Source organism: Euwallacea similis, chromosome 11, assembly GCF_039881205.1.
Source record: "Euwallacea similis isolate ESF13 chromosome 11, ESF131.1, whole genome shotgun sequence".
NCBI lineage: Eukaryota > Metazoa > Arthropoda > Insecta > Coleoptera > Curculionidae > Euwallacea > Euwallacea similis.
The window spans coordinates 577,531-596,531 of NC_089619.1; the positions used below are offsets into that span (position 1 = coordinate 577,531).

At 34.2% G+C, this 19,001-nt stretch overlaps 4 protein-coding genes across 5 annotated transcripts in view; 1 reads left to right on the forward strand and 3 right to left on the reverse strand.

The window, feature by feature from the left end:
- Positions 1–19,001, reverse strand: part of Ldh (Lactate dehydrogenase) — a 158,719-nt gene that overhangs the window by 54,575 nt on the left and 85,143 nt on the right. The window lies entirely within an intron of this gene.
- LOC136411969 (jerky protein homolog-like) lies at positions 2,556–4,526 on the reverse strand. The gene is made up of 2 exons (XM_066394791.1): positions 3,445–4,526; positions 2,556–3,382 (listed from the first exon to the last, which is right to left on the reverse strand). Exons 1-2 carry the CDS (start codon positions 4,249–4,251, stop codon positions 2,600–2,602), a joined length of 1,590 nt encoding a protein of 529 aa, XP_066250888.1. The 5' UTR covers positions 4,252–4,526; the 3' UTR covers positions 2,556–2,599.
- On the reverse strand, positions 5,208–6,538 carry MED18 (mediator complex subunit 18). Its single transcript, XM_066394888.1, has 2 exons — positions 6,106–6,538; positions 5,208–5,902 (listed from the first exon to the last, which is right to left on the reverse strand). Exons 1-2 carry the CDS (start codon positions 6,494–6,496, stop codon positions 5,628–5,630), a joined length of 666 nt encoding a protein of 221 aa, XP_066250985.1. The 5' UTR covers positions 6,497–6,538; the 3' UTR covers positions 5,208–5,627.
- LOC136412209 (uncharacterized) lies at positions 9,025–17,956 on the forward strand. Of its 2 annotated transcripts, XM_066395203.1 has the most exons (16): positions 9,025–9,297; positions 9,386–9,446; positions 9,956–10,090; positions 10,290–10,443; positions 10,811–11,053; positions 11,737–11,948; positions 12,303–12,447; positions 13,172–13,374; positions 13,446–13,733; positions 13,888–14,071; positions 15,224–15,337; positions 15,391–15,698; positions 15,770–16,146; positions 16,537–16,784; positions 17,143–17,298; positions 17,574–17,956. In XM_066395203.1, the coding sequence occupies exons 2-16, from the start codon at positions 9,396–9,398 to the stop codon at positions 17,840–17,842; spliced, it is 3,087 nt and encodes a 1,028-aa protein (XP_066251300.1). In that variant the 5' UTR covers positions 9,025–9,297; positions 9,386–9,395; the 3' UTR covers positions 17,843–17,956. The 2 variants fall into 2 exon arrangements, with proteins under 2 accessions (XP_066251300.1, XP_066251301.1); XM_066395204.1 differs by lacking the exon at positions 9,386–9,446.

The window sequence follows — 19,001 nt, forward strand, 5'->3', positions numbered from 1 at the left end:
AAGTAACGATTTTCAAGCAAAATTATGAAATCGGGTCATTTTTGGCGATTTAAAAGGCTGTAACTCCCTTATTAGTGGTTCAATTTTGTTCAAACTTTCAGGGTATACTTAGAAAAATCCCCTCTACAAGATTATTAAAATCATATTAAAACATTTCCACCACAGAAAAAGTTTCCAAAACAGAGGTTTTTTTAAGGCACTGAAGAGCACTTTACAAACTAAATTTTCAAAAATTGCTCGAACACGTAAACTGAGTTTTGATTTGAATTTTTATTATACAAAAGTTGAACAAAATCAATAGAATATTACGGATTGTCTGAAAACAATCAGACTTCTTCGGGAATGCCAAATGTCGGCAATAAACTATGGCGAAAGGGTAGCATAAACCTGGGAACCTTCCCATAATGATGTTCCCTGAAGCAGTTTATTACCGATAGATAAAAAATATACTGCCAAAATTTCCCAAGAATCCCACTGCAATTCATCTGTGATATTGGCTGCAATTACCCATAGTTATAGAGAAAGTTATAAACCCTGGTGATTTCAAAGAAGGAAAAAAAAACCCTGACTAGAGGCAGACAAAGGACCAATCCCTGGTACCGCGGAGGACGTCCAATTTCAGGAATTTAAAAAGAGCCGTTACGATGCGACATGGGAAGGGTAGTGGGAACTCACTGTTGAGTCTTCCACCGACTTCTTAGGAGAGTTCACTCTTGACCTCATCAGAGATTAGAAGTTCGCAAGGATTAAAAAGTTACCTTTGAAATCATCAGACACCAATCACTTGTAAACACAATTTAAGCTAAGAGTTTGTTAATATACATTCACAAAGAATCAAACAAGCAACTAGTTCAATCCAGTTTCTCCCGGTCTGACAAAAACGAGAGTGGTCCTTCGGTAACGAAAGGTTTAGAACCAGCCGCGGAAGCAGAACCCACTAATTACAACATTGTCCAGGGGAGTGACAAAAATTCCTCCAAGACACGGATAACAGAATTTTTCTTTCGCGTGTTCTATTTATATGACCACGACTGTATATTCGGCATCAAAAAAGTAGGAATAATTATTATCAAAAAAAATCGTATTCCGGACAAAAAAAACTAATTTATATAAATTCTTTACTATACGTACAACAAACGGTTTAGTAGTGGATTTCGCTGGACCATTCTATGGCACTGAAAACGATACTTCAATAATGAAAGTGGTTTTAGAAGATCCAGCAGGCATAAGTTCCATTCTGTTACCAGATGATATATTTATTGCTGATCGTAGATTTCGGGATGTCATAGAGAATTTCACTCAAAAAGGTTTCAAAGTGTTTATACCAGCAATGAAAGGTAACCGAACTCAACTAACAATGAAGGAAGCTAATATGTCACGTAAAATCACTAAAGTCAGATGGGTAATCGAAGCTGTGCATGGTATTATTGGTCAATAATATAGACTTCTACATCATCAAGTTCACAATGCACTTTTGCCTCAAATGGAAAGATTATGCAAAATTGTTGGTTTTCTGCATAATAAATATAATAAAAGATTAGGTTCAGACGGTGAATTGAATGACATCATAGTGCAATATATAGATAATAGATTAAACATGCCTAATACATTGAGTTAAGAAGTTTCAGTAGAAAAATGGAATCGCAGAAAATCTAAATTCAAACAGCTCAATACAAATGACCTTCTTGATTTTCCTCGCTTAAGTGAAGACCAGTTGAAAGTGTTTTTTACTGGCTCATATCAATTTACTGTAGCTGTTTCTTATTTGGCCGAATTGATGGATAATGATAATTTATCAATAAAGCACGTAAAAGAAGCATCTAACATACTAAAAGCAGAAGCAAAATCACGACACATGAACAGAAAAATTCATCGTATTTACATTGATTATGTTCCAGATGGGACATACTATGAAAGTATAAGACGTTATTGCTGTGATTGTCCTAATGGCAACCGTAATATAGGATGTTGTTCCCATGTGGCGGCCATTATTTACTATTTGTCTTATGGATGATATTTATCTCGTATTTTAAGACCAGCCGCAATTTTATTTTCAATTTTTGAAAAAATTAAGACACCAGTGATTATTAATGAAGATAGTGATGAAGACTAATAGTTGATTAAATTGTAGAATATAATAATATCCTGTATTAGTAATTAGTTATAATTTATTATTTTTTACTTCTATTTGTATAAGTTATTATTAGTTTCTATTTCATACTCGAAACATTAACGAATACAAATAATTGGTGACGCGCTCTTGGTTTTTTGTATATTTGAATGTGTTGCGACACTTTTTAAAAATCGCAATTTTTACAGGAGATAGAATTTGAACCATATTATAACATATATTAAATTTGTGATTGTCACTTTAAAAAAAATGAAAAAATAGCAATTAAATATTTTTTTTTAATTTTTGAAAATACAGCAGACGTTCGATAATGTGAACTAATTAAAACCAAGTGTGGTTCACATTATCGAAATGTTTCCATTAGCGAACGTAATTTAAAAATTCAAAGATTTATTGAAAGAAACGTTTAATACTAACATACCTATAAAAAATTAACAAATATTCTATTATTGTAATAATAAGTAGTTATCAATTAGAAGAAAAATAATCAGCAATTTTAGTCTGCGTAAATTTGCGATTAGCATTATCTTCCAATGCCTGAGCCCGTAATTTACGAAGAACTAAAATATCCGCGTATGACACTTCTTTTCTTTCAGCCCAATCTAAAGCTTCATTAAATATATGTACAGCTTGGGCATCAGTCACCAAACTTTTTGCTTCAATGGAATCGTCTTCATCATTCTCACTGTTCTCATCTTTAGTAGCATCATTCGTTAGTTTGTCCTCGTTCCAAATATTAATATCAGCTGAGGTACAAACAGTGTTAGGATTCACTACTTTCAATAAATTAACAACATCCAATGATGCACTATTGACAATAGAGTCAACGCTGGATAGCAAACGTTCTCTAATTACACTTAAGGGAACATTCTCTTCTTCATTATCTTCATCATTGGTACTAAACAGCTTATTCCAACATTTTGCAATAGTTTCCTGATTAAGTTCACTCCAGGCCATATGTAAATCTGTGACAGCTTCTCTTAATGTTACTTTTTTTAAAGCATCAGATATGTTTTGAGGATTCTTTGACAAAACAGATGAAAGTAAAAACTTTCGATAGTACAGTTTTGTTAGTCTTATTATATTCTGGTCCATTGGTTGAATTATTGATGTTACGTTAGGAGGCATGTACATAACAAAAATTGACCCATCTCTGCTCCTCAGTTGTTGTTCTGGAGGATGACATGGTGCATTATCCAATAGTAATAACGCTTTTATTGGAAGCTTCTGTTCTTTTAGGAAATTTTTTACCTACAAATTGAAAAACATCTTTAAATTATGCACAGATCATTTGTGTTTGTTTATTGTTATACCTGAGGAACAAAGCGCTTATGAAACCATTTCAGGAATATACCGCTAGTCATCCAGGCGGTTTTTGAACAGTCATAATCAACAGGAACTTTAAAATTTTTAAATGATCGTGGATTTTGTGCTTTTCCTATTACCAATGGTTTTATCTTGTGTGAACCATTAGCATTAGTACAGGCCAAAAACGTTATTCGTTGTTTTTCTGTTTTTATACCCGGAGCAGATTTTTCATATGATGCAGCGTAAGTTTTCTCTGGTAACATTTTCCAATAAAGACCACTTTCATCTGCGTTGTAAATTTGTTCCATTCTTAAATCTAACTCTTTAATGATTTTTATCAATTTTTCTTTAAATGGTTGTACTAATTGTGGTTGTGCTGATAATTTTTCACCAGATATAGATAACAGTCGAATTCCATATCTTCCTTTGAATCGTTGCAGCCAGCCATCACTAGCAACGAAATTTTCAGTTTCTTTCAGTTTTTGATTTAACAATTTAGCTCTCTCTTTAAGTATTTCGCCACTAATTGGAACATGATTTTCCCGCTGTTGTAAAAACCACTTATACAGAGAATTTTCCATTTTGGGTGCCTTTGCATTTTTTAAAGTTCTTCTATTTCCCGGTCCTCCAAATGTATTGCACGTTCTTTGTAAAAGTTGTCTTTTCATGCGCTTAATTTTGCAAATTGTTGCTTTTGATACACCATATTTTTTTGCTAATTGTGTTACTCCAGCGCCTAATGAAACTTCTTCTATAATTTTCACTTTCTCACTTAATTTTAAACATTTTCTTTTATACGACATGGATGCCATGATCGTAAAAATGTATTAACGCATGCAATGTATTGGTTGTTATAACGTATGTATAAACGTGTTCTAAACACCATCTACGACTGGCTTGGTTTGCCAGGTTTGTCGTACTTTCTTGCAAAGGTGAATCCCCAACATAAATCGGGGATTCACCGTCGCAAACAGTTGTTTACGTCATCGAACGTATACATTGTTTACATTATCGCGTGTTCCGTTTGATGCTATAGAACGAAGTATGTGTTTACATTAGCGCAAGTTTTAGTTATCCCATATTTACGTTATCGAGCGTCTGCTGTATTGCGACCCTCTAAAAAGTATTAAAAAATATATACAAATATTCTTCAGAGTCTCAGTTATAAACTGGTTTTTGATTCATTTTTGTATCTCTTTTAGTTCCTGAGATATTTGAGTTTAAAGTAATAAAGGTACTTGGGTGATCTTTTTGACACATTTCAAGGTCACCTTGAAAAATCGACCCAAAGTCAAAGTAGATATTGTTTTTATAATCGAATACATCTATTCTATACAAAAAAAATTGAAATCCCTTTCATAGGCCGATTCGCCATGCTTATCCTGCTGTACCCTTTGCATTTATTACGGAACAGTGGCCCATTCCGTTTTTCGAACTGTTCCGAACTGGGGAGAACAGCTTCGTAAAAACACGTGATATTGAAATAAAATTATCCTATATTTATTGTTTTAGAAGATTTTATAGGGACATTACGTGGTTTAAAAGTGACGATGGATCTAGGGATTTTTATTCCTTAAATGTTTTAAAGAACTGATTTCTAATGCATTTCGTAAGTGTTGTGTCCATTTATGCTATCGTATTAAGTTTCAAAGCTTGAAACCGATATTCAATATTTAAATTATCAATAAAAAACCATTTATAAAAAATAATTTAAATTGTTATGTATTAAAAAACATACAAGGTGTTTCAGAATAATGGCCAAACCTTTTAACAGGTTATTCTACTAGCAATTTCAGGGGGGAATCTTCGCTTTTTTTATTTGGGTCCTTCCTGTCGAGATATTCGAGTCAATATTCAAAATGGAGGAAAATAATGTTTTTTTTCTTTTTTCTCAAAAATGAAAAAAAAAACTTAGAAATTTAAATTTTGGTACACATTATCAGCTAGTCCAATGCTATTTTTTGGTGGTGTCTGTTCTGTGATTTACGTTTCTGAAGAGCTGGAATCAGCAACTCTAAATTTTATTTCTTTCAGAACTCTTTCCTGCAATAGCAATAAAAGATTTGACCATCATTCTGATATGGCAGCTTGTATATTACAAATGGTTAATTAAAAATTAATTCCGTATCTCTTGTCCTTATGGCTTAAAATCAGTTCAACAGGCTAGGGTACTTCCAAAAATAGCAGTTTACATCATATTTCCTAACCTTTTGTAATCAATTTTCTCTAATTGAACTAGTGGTCTCAACTGTTCAGCGAAAATTCTCATGTCTTCGGCAATGGCGTCCTGTCCAGAAGGAGCTTGAACAGATAACTCTACTAAATAACTCTGAGAAATAGCTTCAATACCCTCTGGTTTATTAGACATTGGATTCATTTTGAATATCTTTGACACTGTCACCTTCATTCTGCCTTTTCTAAACATGTATCCCCTAGCAATATATTCGAAATCTAGTCGACAACCTAAAAAGCAATAACAAAACACATACAGTGTGTAACAAAAATCTGGAAAATTCCCCTATATCTCATGAACCTTTAACCAGAATTTTTTGGCAGTTGATATAATTAAGGGCAAATTCATACAACTCACGTAAATGGTTCATGAGATATTGCCACCTTCTCCCTCTTTTGCTATACAATATATTTAAACTCATGGTAGTCTCTACCTAATTCTGTCAGAAAATCAATAATTGTAGCACCACAAGCCATATCGATGCATGATCTTACTACAGTTGGTCGGTTCTTGTCTCCCAATTCTTGTTGTCCCACATATCTGAGTTGAAACGGGGCGTCTGCTTTTTCCAGAGATCGTCTAACTCTTAATGGCAATACCATTGGTGTGTTGGCATTATTGGCTCGAAGAGAGTAACACAGTTCATGGTCATGAAAACTTTCTGGACCACTATCCACATTGTCACATAAGCCGCGCAAGCGGTGCAGCAGTACTTCGACATATTGATCCAAGACAGACCCTTGGAGAAGATATTCCTGGTTGGGTATGATGTTGCACTTTAATGCAGCAGTAAGTGACTCAATTGCTGATCCCAGGGTGGACATGTTTGACTTAGAAAATATTAGATGTCGTATGTCGATCTAATTGTTCCATCAATCTAATAATGTTCTTTGTACTAATTTACTTTTAAATGTTCTTAAAAAGAGAATTTCACTAAATTGGCGGAATCATAAAATCATAACAAACATGCAACATAACCTAGCATTTGGTAGGAGTTGCCCAGTGCTACTATATTAAAGTTCAACGTTGAGAATTGGCAATAAAGGACGGTAGAGCGGTTTGGCCAGAAGACGGCCGTCTTTGGAATATTATGGAATGCGCGAAATAAATCCCGCTGAAATTTGAATTTATTCTAGCTAACAACGCATGTATTTTATATCCCGAAATTCGATGGCCAAAGTGAAGCATTGAAGTCTTTTAATCTGCAAATGCTCTCATTCTTATAAACATTAGTGGCAACTATATGCATCAATCACCAATCATCAATAAAAACATAGTTTTATATTGAATTAATAGTAAATGTAGCAAGATTAATCATATTTCCAATCAACATTTTTTGATCCATTCTGTTAGTATTGGAAATCAAGTAAGACCTCCTAAAAGGGGATTCATGGAGAATCGTTAATTGTCTAGTATACAGAGTGTTTCCGAAACATACGCGCATATTTAAGGAGATATTCCTTCGGTGAAAATTAAAAAAAACACGTGTCCGGAATCGTTTTACTTCTGAAATACTTAGTGTTTGAAAAAAAATTGTGAATGAACTCTGATAATTTGAATTAAATCTAATATACAGGGTAGGTGAGAATAGTGCGGACTATTTGCGTATAAAGCCTTATTCTTAAATCGAATTCACTACGACTAGCTTGGGCAAAAATGCAAAATAATCTAACTAGTAGAGACCATTCACAAAACTGCGTTTATATGTGAAATATGGTGATTTAGGTATGGAAACGTGATACATCGTTTTAAAAAGAATTTAATTGTCTTTCAGTGCATTTTCTAATCAGAGTGTTCTATTAAAAAACGGCACTCTAGACTGGTTTAGACTCGAACCACTAACATCGATCGTGAATCACGTTGTATATTAGGAAGAAATAATATGGCCCTAAGGGCCTATAGATCGGGGGTTTAGTAAATTTGCCCGAAGGACAATATCCATGGAAACATTGAAATATTAATAGAGTATTGGTTAGTTTTACGGTTCTAATGACAATTTTCTTTAAGGTAAGGTTGTTAGCATATTGATTTAGCGGCTCCAATAGGCGTTATGGTTGGTTCACATCAATGTCCCTCACATGTTAACTGATATACAAAGTATGTCTGAATATAGTGCGATAAATTCAACCATGTATTCTAGGTTTCAAAATATGACGAAAACTTCATATAAACATACATTTATCAAAAGGCGCTTCATTTTCGATATACGGGGTGTGAAAGATTGATTCCTGAAGATGGGTTTTTATTTATATTTTCGAAACGTTTCGAAATAAACTAATGAAATTTTTTACTTTACTTTAACTTTTTATGCTCTTCCTGAATCTCTATAAAGAAATTGCCACATTCTTCTAGAGGCGGGTAATATAGGGGGGTAGTACTTAAAAAATACCAAAAATTTTTGGACTAAACTTTATTGACGGTTTTATAGAAAAAGTTTTAAATTTAAATATTTTTACACAAAAAGATACTCTTGTTCAAAATCGACATGCCCAACAGTTTTCGAGAAAATTGAGATTTAACAAATCGCTGGATACTGTTTTATTAAGTAAATATCAGATTAAAATAAATATATTCATTTTCTTTAATAATTGGAATTTAACACTGGCAATGACAACGATAAACCACCAGACTTTATTAATAACTGCTGTCATGTACGGAATTGTCAAAAATATTTCTTTTGTTTAATTTCAAGGCCATCTGGATTTTAAATCTAACGTTTATTTAATAAAACATGGTAGCCACCAATTTGTTAAATCTCAATTTTCTTGAAGACTGTTGGACATTTCAATTTTCAAAAAGAGTACCTTTTTTATGTAGACATCTTCAAATTTGATATTTTTCCTATAAAATCCCCAAAAAAGTTTAGGCATTACTCCCTTGTAATGCCCGTTCCTGAAAAAAATGTGGCAATTTCTTTATAGATTTAAAAAAAGCACAAAAAGTTATAATAAAGTACAAAATGTCGTTCATTTATGTCGAAAATTTTCGAAAATATGAATAAAAAACCATTTTCAGGAACCAACCTTTTACACCCCGTATATCGAAAATGGAGCGCTTTTCAATATATGTTTATATGAAGTTTTTGTCATATTTTGGGACCTAGAATGCGTGGTTGAATTTATGGCACTATATTCAGAAACACCTTGTATAACAGATTTCCTCTTAAAATACCTATCAAACTTTCACTTTATAACATACTTCATTTATGTTTGTCGAATAAAACCTTTTTGCGGATATCCGTATTCTATTCCCCTACTGATAGATATGAAACTGAATTAATTGGCTTCGGAAAATCAATAAAAAGGGTCTTTGGAAATGCTGGAAAACCGCGCATGCCTTGCAGATGGCAACATATGTTTTCCTAATTTTATACGACAATATACCAAGCGATATCCGTTTCACCTATTTCTATCTTTAACAATTTTCCAATATTCAGGGACAAGACTTCTTTAAAATCAAGTTTGAGATCGAGAGATTTTTAAAATGTGAGTGTTAACTAAGCTGGAGGAGACCGGTTTCGCTCGTGACCAGGGATTTTGATTGTATTGTGCTGAAAGCTGGAAGTTTCAATTATATGGTAGATTGCTAGAGATTTTCAGCAGCTGAAGCCCGTAGTTCTCTCAAGGTAAGCACGTTAGAAGAAAATTTGTAAATACAGTTCAAATCCACCAGATCTAATAATAATTTAATACTTAATAGGCTTGTTCTTTAAGGCTCCGTTTCATGCATCCATCTTCCGACAATGCGATTCTCCCCGGAGTTATGGCTCTAAATGTACGAAAATAAAACAACCAAAAATCATACTTTTCGGTATATGACTATTACTTGCGCATGTTAGTGTTAAATATCCATAAAAACTTTTGACATTGACGCATGCCACTTTATCTTGAGTGCGTTAAACTTTTTTCCGCACATGTACGGTAAAGTGTTGCTTTCGATTTGCAAGGGCCTTCGGTAAAACCACTTTTGCACATATTAGAGGCAATAGATTTCTTACCAGCACGCGGTTAACTTTATTATTTTCTGAAATTTGAATTAAATATGCGGTAAGATTTTTCCACGCACGGGTTAATTTTTTAATTAAATTTAATATACAGGGTGTTGAAATTCTTAGCGCATATTTTTTAGGCTGTGAAGTTGGCCCTGTCAAATCGTTGTTAAAATCTCCCAGGTGCCAGTTTTTCTATGGCCCTGGCAGAATTCCTGTGAGGAATTCTGCTTCCCATTATCTTTATCCTTTTTTTTTATCAGTTTGGGTTGATTCATAGAACTTTTGTTATCAGATGGCGATTAAAACTGCTACATACTCAGGGATGAACTTGAAAGGGGAAATTCGAGAAAGCATATCACTGGATGACGATGATATCAGTGATGTTGAAGATGAAGTTTTCATACGTGATGGAAAAAATGGATATAAAGTAAGATAAAAAAATGTATGAAAAATATAATAAAAGTGGATAATACCTACTGGCTGGTCATTCCTGTAGATTTGAGGAGTTAGGCACTATTTCCTCCTAGTTAATAAATACAGGGTGATTGAAATAGTAGGACTTCTACATATTTTCTTATGATTACCCAGTATAATGAAAACTTACATATTCAATCATACATTTTCAGCTGGCTGAGGAACTCAACGTTAAGCGACCTTTAATGGCGCCAAGAAGAAGGCCTTGTAAATATGATGGTGGAAGGAGAATGAATAAAAAGGGCAATTACAAGGCGTGGTGCAAACCTTGCTGTTACGCCCTGGCCTCGTTTAGTATTTTATTAGGTGAGAACAACATAAAACCATCTGTTATCTAAATAAGTTTATTAGCAGCTCTAGTTCCTTCTGGGTTTAAGATGTTGCGAGCCTGCAAAAAAAGATTTTTTGAAAAAATTCTGCTATGCACGTTACCGATCATTTAACTTTATGCGTTTATTACTCATGGGTGTAGGGAAGGCAAACAAATGAAGAGAAAAAAAAAACAGATAAAGAAAAAATAAATATTAAAATGCGTTGAAAATTGATTACATAAAAGTTGAATTTTTGCGAATTTCGCGGGTGCACGAACACATACAAATTTCGGAAAATGTGCAATTTGCAACTTTTTGAATCTTTCTTTCATGCAAATTTTATGATTATTTCATTACTGCAGGTCTAATTGTCCTGGTAGTTGTCCTGGTTTCCATATACCCGCTACCATTAGATCAGCTGAGAGAATGGATAACTTCCAAATCTAAACCTTCGAAACCTTCTGGCGATCGACTACCTTGCACAAGCTTAAACGTCACTGAAGTCTGGGCGGTGAATTTCCCAGGACTCACCACAGAGTCACCTACGAGAGTTCTGGATATTGATGGTGATGGAATAAAAGACATAATATTCGGATTCGGAACAGGTTGGTTGTATCAAAAAAATCATGCGAATATACAGAGTGTCCCAAAAGTAATGGGATAAAGAGTGATGGCAGATTCCTGTCATGAAAATATCAAGAACTAGTGCAATTGTTGTATTCTGAAAGTTGATATTAACAAAGATACAGGGTGTTAAAGTTTAAATGGTATTCTTGATTTTATTTCATATCTTTACAGTATTTTGACCTATGACTGAAGTAACTTATTTCCCATGTCCAAAAACCCCCGTCTACTAAATTTGAATCCGATAGGTAAAAAGATTGTGAAGATATGAAATAAAATCAAAAATAAAATGTAACGCCCTGCATCTTTGTTAATATTAACTTTCGAAAGATAACAATTGTGTTGGATCTTAATATTTTAATGGCAGGAATATACCGTTCCCTTTGTCTCATTACTTTTGGGACACCATATATTTGAAAAAACCTAAAAATGACGGAATTTATTGTTTTATCACTTTTCTCTTTATCTAGACGCAAAGGAAACGTGGACACACATATTGTGTGGATTATAAGAGTTACCACGAGCTCCATTTCGAAAAGAAAATTTTCCTGGTTTAAACAAAAATTTTTCATAACTTTCTATGAAATATTCGTGAAATATTTAATAGAAAATGCATTTCATGAAATATTTTTCTTATTTTAAATGCTGCACATCGATGTTTCAGGAGGAAATGATAATTTGGTGGCTCCGAAAATATTTTGTCCAATATTCCTCGGAGTTCCTCCTCCATGCGATGGAGGCCTAATTGCACTGAATGGAAAAAATGGAAATGTAATGTGGAAACAGTGGATAAATGACACAATATTCGGTTTACATTGCTCCGCAGATGTAAATGCAGACGGTGTTAACGACTGTCTATATGTAGGCATTGATGGGGTAAGAGTTACAAAATGAATGTTTCTTCTAAAGCTTATCCTTTCTACCATTGCTTTCTCTGTAAGGGTGGTAAAGGTATTTTTTCTCCATAATTTTTTCTCTTGCCGTTTTCGAGATCCTCTTACTTTATGATATTTATCTTGGGCACACTACAGAGTTAATATGTTTTCTGTCGATTGAATAATCAGTGCCAAAAAATAACTTTCCCACTTTCAGTGTATTAACATACTTTCTCTCATCCTCGAAGGAATGCAGTAAAGTACCTTACCGCACACGCGAGTTTTTTAAAATTATTTTTTGGTTTTTGTTCTGTTAGTGTAGATTTTCAATTTAAATCGAATAATCTGTTTTTAGACCATAGCAATAGTAAATTCAAAACAAGGAAAACATATCTGGAAACTGAACCCAGGAAAAATCAGTGTCTTCTTAGCCGACTTTATTTCAGACCAAAATGGTGATAATGTCTCAGATGTCATTGCATCATGTTCATCATTAGAAGGTGGGTAATTAAGCTTCAAAACACTTCAAATCGAAAACTTAGGTTGTTATGCTGATCTGCAAGAGTTTTGAATTTTGCAAAGTGTAGAAGCACCCAAAAATTGAAGTAATAATTTCTATTAGCTACTTCCTGTGCAGGGTGTTCATTTTTAAACCAGCAATCATAAAATATATGAAATCGGTTAAATTAAGGTAAAATTACTCAATCTATTCTCGTTAACCATAATTAACTTCCTTTTTTCTTATGGGCATCATCTTGGATTTTCATATTTTTTAATTCGACTCTCATTTCGAATTAACATGTTGTATTACATGGTAAGGTCAGTTCAATGAGGTCTCCCATATTTCCCCATAAATAACAATCTATTGGGGATAGATCTGGTGGATATGCCGGTCAACGTGTGTCATCAATGTCTAAAATGACTGCTGGGAAATCTCGTGGACCTGACATTTTGTTGGCATAAAAGGTCATTTAAAGCGCACCAATGAAGCGTTAATCGTTTCACATTAATTCTCCAAATAAGCTGAGAAAAAACTAAAAACTTCTTTCCAAAACTTCAGTTCTTTTCATATACCTCCAAAAGATATTGAGGTTTTTAAATTTTAAGACGATAAATTCTAGAACCCAAAATCGCACAAGTTTGTCCAGAAACGGACATTCTTTATACAAGTGTTCCTTTTCTTGGAACCAACGATATCCCGCGCGTTAACATAGTTCGTTTCAGAAAATGCAAGTGGTCGTATTGTTTTGTTATCTGGCAAAACCGGTGAAACGATTAAGGAAATTCGGACCCCGAATGGGACCAAGACTTTTTATATGCCTCAAGTGTTACATCAAAATACATCATCAGTTCTTCTCTTTGGAACTGGAACCCCGGGAACTCCAGGGAATTTGAGTACAGTCCCTGTAAAGGACATGGAACAGTTAGTGAGTAAATTTACTGAAGTTCAGTACATCGACTTCAAGAATATTAATTCTTCACTGTGATTTGCTTTCAGGAAAACAACTCACGCACTTTGTATGAAGATAAGTTCAACGGCATGCTCACACAATCCATACTAGTGGACATCACTGGTGACAAAATTCAAGATATCGTTACATCCACCTATAATTCATCGATTGTTGCGATAGATGGAAAGACGTATAAACAAATATGGAAATTCAATGTTTCTGGTGCTGTAACTGATATGAGTCCGACCCCCGCTTTCTTCAATGGGGATAACGTAACTGATTTCATGGTAATTTATCAGAAATATGATGACATTTTGAAGTATAATTACACACAGGTAAGTGGGATCTAGTTAATCATTATTGCGTCTGTATAGTGAGTCGTATATACAGGGTATCCGTTGTTGTGGACTGCATGTTTTTCGTTCGATTTTCCTAGATGTTCCTTTTTGGTGCGCCGTTTCAAATATTTTTCAGACACTTTATTTGCAGACCTTGATAATTGATGGGTTCACTGGACAACCCATCTACAAGCCAGTAAGCGGAGGTATAATCACTCAAATGAATGCCCTAACCTTAAGTATGGATGGCAAAGGGCATGATATTTTCATATTTTGGACGTCTGAGTGTTCCGAAACCGATAGGCAGATTGCTGCAGACAAGACAAAGGCATCTGGTAAGTTAAATATTTATGCAGAATTACCAGTTCAAATAGGAATATAAGAATTGCGCAAGTGGGAGAAAGATCGCATAAGTTTTAATGTGCCTCTTTCCAAGATCAACGAGTTGAGTTAAGAAACTAGCTGGTGAAGTGGGCGGAGCCAGTTCAGTGTTTTACCATATCTTTCACCGTTTTAGAATTTTTCATGAAATAAGTTCTAGTGATAAATTCATTTTTTTATTCACATTGCTGCTTTTTGCTCTGAAATTGGTAAAAAAACTCCATCGCCATGAAAGCAGTGAAATCGATATTAACCTAAACATCGAAGTGGAGATGCCAGCTGGACTGACTCCGCCCACTTCGTTGTTGGTCTTTGATGGAAGCGTATTAAACCCTTATGCGGCCCTTCTCCCCCTTACGCAATTCTTATGTTCCGTCTTGAACTGGTAATATCTGTAGAATACGCTGTGCAATAATTTTGGATAAAATCCAGAATTATTCCCAAAATTTTTCCCAGCATTGCCCGCCAGACGTGTCAGCCCATAGTTACCATGACTAGGGGTACTCGAAATTTTTTAAGGGTAAACGAGTTCTAGAGCTGACGGTTAAGGGAAATTGAATGTGGATTTTGGCCGTCGGGGCTGGAATTTTCAATAACCGTGGAGCTCATAGCATCTCCAGTATCATTTTATGGAGAAGATTTATCCTTTCCCACCCCTAAAAAATACCTCAAACAAAAACTACGGATACGTAGCGAAAAAGCTCGGGCATCGTATCAAAAAAATACGGACATGTAATGCTCAAAGTGACGCAAAAAAGTAAGAAAACAATTTGTTTTGATAGAACGCTGAGAGGACAAAGCCATTTCGGAAAAAAATGAACCTATAGGATGGAAAACACCGTAACAGTCTTGGGCAAAGAAATGGATATTTGGTGATAATAAGGGCTTAAGGGGTGGGAGAATAGAGAACACGGAACCTTTTAGCCGGTATAGTGTCAGTTTACGCTTGACCTCTCTGGGTTCACGAAGCAGTAACTCCCAGTTTGGAGAGCTTTCTGGTTTGAATCCGATTAGATCTCTGGGATGGACCTCTTTTATATTTTAACTTGTTTAACAGTTCATTTTTCGAAATTAACTCTACAGCTGCAATATTTTCTTTCTTTCAGATCATCAAAAATTATTTGATCAATGTAGGAAACAGTTCAATGCCTCAACAATCCTCAAGCTTAATGCACTGAACGCGTACCACCAACCTCCGGGGATTACAATTTACAATTCGGGTTGGTGAGGATCAAATCATTTCTACACGATCAAAAGAAGCCTTTTTTTACAGCCCTTCACACTGATTTTGAATTCAATAACACGAAAAGTCCCATGAAAATGCTCAGAGAATATTTTAATAATTATTCAACCGAAAGTCCCGCTTACAATCCATCTTCTGCACTAAATGGTGAAATTCAGCTTAATAGTCCAAAAGGCCTTGATGGTGGTTCGATGGGAGTCAGTACAAGACAATTTGGAAAATCCAATTTTAGACATAAGGATAGACCAGGTGGGATAATAAAGGACTACGGGGCACTGGATAAGGATTCAAATGGCAACGGAATTAATATTGCAGCTGTTCAAATGGATGCGTTGGAAGTAAGTGTTGCCACAACTTGTAGAAAATTCATATCACATTCCTTTTTATTGACCATGGGCCTTCTGTATAGGATCCAAAAATTTCCAATTCCCCGGGTGCAAATTATATCTGGATGCCCAATCAAGTTGATGAGGATCAGGAGTTTTCTAATTATAATATGGACGATGACAACATACCCTACAATCAAAAACAGTTGCTCATGGAGGAAGTTGCTCCAAATTTGTCCATAAATGACCGAAATTTTAGAAGCAACAAAAAAGTAAAAACTGCACCAGAAAATTATGAGGGTGATTCTTCGAAAAAGGCCGATTCCACCAAAAAGAACTTGTCGGACAAGATATATGGGTACCACAACGTGCGCATGTCAAAAGAGAGATTGTTACATGATGAAGAAACGCTGCCTACAGATATTTTGCAGGAGAACTACTTCAAGAATGAGGAAAATAGGTAAGAAGACGTAGATGACAATGTGAATGGCATTTTTCTTTTTTTCGCATTTTTTGAGATGGATAAGTAACACAAATAATTCTCACCAACATCACACAATATGCAATGCCAAATATAATGAATAATAGTTAAATCATCCAATACATATTTGCCACAGAAAGTTCAGTCAGCTGTGGCACTTTGATCCAGTCAGATTAAAACCGATATAACCCGAAAATTCGGACTTATTTAGAATTCCGTGGGTTATTTTGACTTACTCTTATCATCCGATGCATGCTAAGACTCGGTTTTGTTGACAAAGTTTCTGGTAACTTTGACAGCAAAATACTTTCCACGAAAATATCATTTTTGAGTCGACAACGGAAAAGTTATTTTTTAAGTATTTTTCAGGCTGAAAAAAATGAAATTAGAGCAAAGGGATGTAAATTCCCATATGGTTGGAGAAATGGATCTTCTCGATGTAAACAATATTATAAAAGCGCAGAAGAACTACGCGTTACAAAATCGTTCGACCACTTTATGGGATATAGAAAGCGAAAATGAGTTGGGCGAACGAGAAGACAAAGGATATCTACGTAGGAAAAGGGGCGTTAAGCCTGAGATTATATGGGAAAGTAGTTCAGTGGTAACTTCTGTTGGTAAGTAGTAAGTAAGTGTAAGTAAGATAAGTCTTTTTTACTTAAGGGCGATTCATTATTGTACAAAATTCAATAAGATGCATTTAACATGAACTTAAACATATCGTGTGTGCGTCAAAGTACTTAATTTGATTAGAGATATTAAATTTCTTTTTGAAATTAATTTTTTTTTCAATTGTGTGAAATTCTTTAAGATTCTTAAATATTTTCTTGAATCAGGAACATTTTTAAAAAATTTTTTAGATGTGTTCAAACGAAGCACGCAAGACTTTATATATTATATAATATATATGTGCTGTATTTTCGATCTCCATTATTTGTTCCGCCTATCCAAAAATTGTACCTCTTTCTATTATAGGAGCCATTCTTACCCCATTCAATACAACAACAGAACAGTCCAATATTATCGACCTATTTTATATAAAATACTGGCAGCCCCTTGAAGTTTCCCTAGGTTCCTTAAAGGCCACAGACATTGAAGAATGTATATTAGAAAAGCAGTTACTTGCGTCAGGTCAGTATTAAAAATCCGTATTAATTTAATAGGATTTCCATTGTAGTAATGGTAAATAGTAAGTAACTAAAGACCAGTTACTTATCAATAGGTAGATGGCGTTGGTAGAATATTTTCCTACAGGACTAACATATTTGTCGTTGACATAGCTGATTTCTGCTTGCGTTCGATTGGTATAATATAAACCGAAGTGACAAGTTCGAAACAAAAGACTTTTTCGAGGCTTCGAAGGAAGTTTTGTCGTGTTTCCGAACTAACTTTTTCTTTCATTTTAGGAAGAGAACTGAGTGAACAGGAACAAGAAAACTATAAAACTGAATGTCAGAGAGATCAAGAAATTTTAAAAAGAAACTTTCCTTTTTTCGATAATCTCTCCCAACTGAAAATGGGTCAACTTACCGCTTACAGGATAAGAATCCAGTGCAAATGCGACAGCAGTTTCAATAAACAGATAGAACAACAATGTGCGAATTTCCTTCCAGAAGATTTACAGGGGTGGCCTCAATATCTAGGAGCAAAGGGAGATGGAGTTTTTTACAGTTGACTAAATAATTAATTTAATTTTAACGTCATTAACTTTGTAAATTAAAAATTATATGTATACATAACAGATATTTAATAATGTTACCAATATTTTAGAATATATCAGTAGACTTTTTATGGTCTAGTTTATTTATTGTTTATCCTAAGTGACGTTTAATCAGTTAATTAAAAAATAGGTGCATAAAATAGTCGACGACTCTAAGCACGACGTTGCCACATTTCTTATTTCGTAACTAATACAATTTACTCAACTACAATTACAGAGAGATCATTTAAATTTCATATCTAGTGAGTTGTGAAGTTTGTTGAAGAAAGGAACTTACGTCGATAAAAGTAAAAAAAACAACATAACCTCACTCGGCTCCTTTATCAAAAATTTATTTTAACGTAATTTTGCGGCATATGATCAAGTTAGGACCTACTTTTTATCTTCTATCTCTTTTGTGTAAAATTCCACATCTGGCTAGATATGAAATTTAAATGATCTTATAATACTTACTCAAAAAATTAAACCAACGCCTGATAAGCCAAATGCAAACATAAAAAAACAAGTAATTCAGCCTTTACATTTGACGTCAAATATAATTTGAGGTTATGATTTGCTACGTGTTTCCTTATGTTCAGCAGCGCCCTCATAGGTAGCTCAATTATCTAACAGAACGTTTAAATGAAAAAACATATACGAATTTCTGATTGATTTAAACAAATGTGATGAATTAGACTAAACCTTTCAATGTATATTTCACAAAAATTGTAAAAATGTTGCTGAAAGTTGTGACTAACTAGTCACCATCATAATACATCGTGGAAACTTCCACTGTGCTGCCATCTTTGGATGGTCGCATATGCTGCCATCTCTGAATGGCAGAATATATTACCCGTATTTTGAGGTTTTTAGGTAGTCGCATGTACCGGGTATTAATAAAACCCCTAAAAATGAAATATCTTCAAAAGGGGAGAATTTTTATGAACAACGTTCTGATTTTTTTTGTGTAGTCACGTATTCAAATATCTAAATTCTATAATGACACACCCTGTATAACGAGCACCGAACTCGACAAACGAAAGAAAAACGATTTTTAAAATAAATTTAAAAAAAATGAAAGAAATTGAATTCTTATTATTTGCCCCTGGAGCTGAATTTGAAGTTTTCCAGCATT

What these genes read in the sequence shown, in the direction of transcription:
- LOC136411969 (XM_066394791.1), bottom strand. Translation starts at nt 4,251, where the DNA reads ATGGCATCCATGTCGTATAAAAGAAAATGTTTAAAATTAAGTGAGAAA. An exon ending in ATAAGCGCTTTGTTCCTCAG is followed by an intron (nt 3,383 to 3,444) that starts GTATAACAATAA and finishes TTCAATTTGTAG; the next exon opens with GTAAAAAATTTCCTAAAAGA.
- MED18 (XM_066394888.1), bottom strand. Translation starts at nt 6,496, where the DNA reads ATGTCCACCCTGGGATCAGCAATTGAGTCACTTACTGCTGCATTAAAG. An exon ending in TGATTTTCTGACAGAATTAG is followed by an intron (nt 5,903 to 6,105) that starts GTAGAGACTACC and finishes ATTGCTTTTTAG; the next exon opens with GTTGTCGACTAGATTTCGAA.
- LOC136412209 (XM_066395203.1), top strand. Translation starts at nt 9,396, where the DNA reads ATGCATCCATCTTCCGACAATGCGATTCTCCCCGGAGTTATGGCTCTA. An exon ending in CCGGAGTTATGGCTCTAAAT is followed by an intron (nt 9,447 to 9,955) that starts GTACGAAAATAA and finishes TTTTGTTATCAG; the next exon opens with ATGGCGATTAAAACTGCTAC. An exon ending in TGAAGTATAATTACACACAG is followed by an intron (nt 13,734 to 13,887) that starts GTAAGTGGGATC and finishes CTTTATTTGCAG; the next exon opens with ACCTTGATAATTGATGGGTT.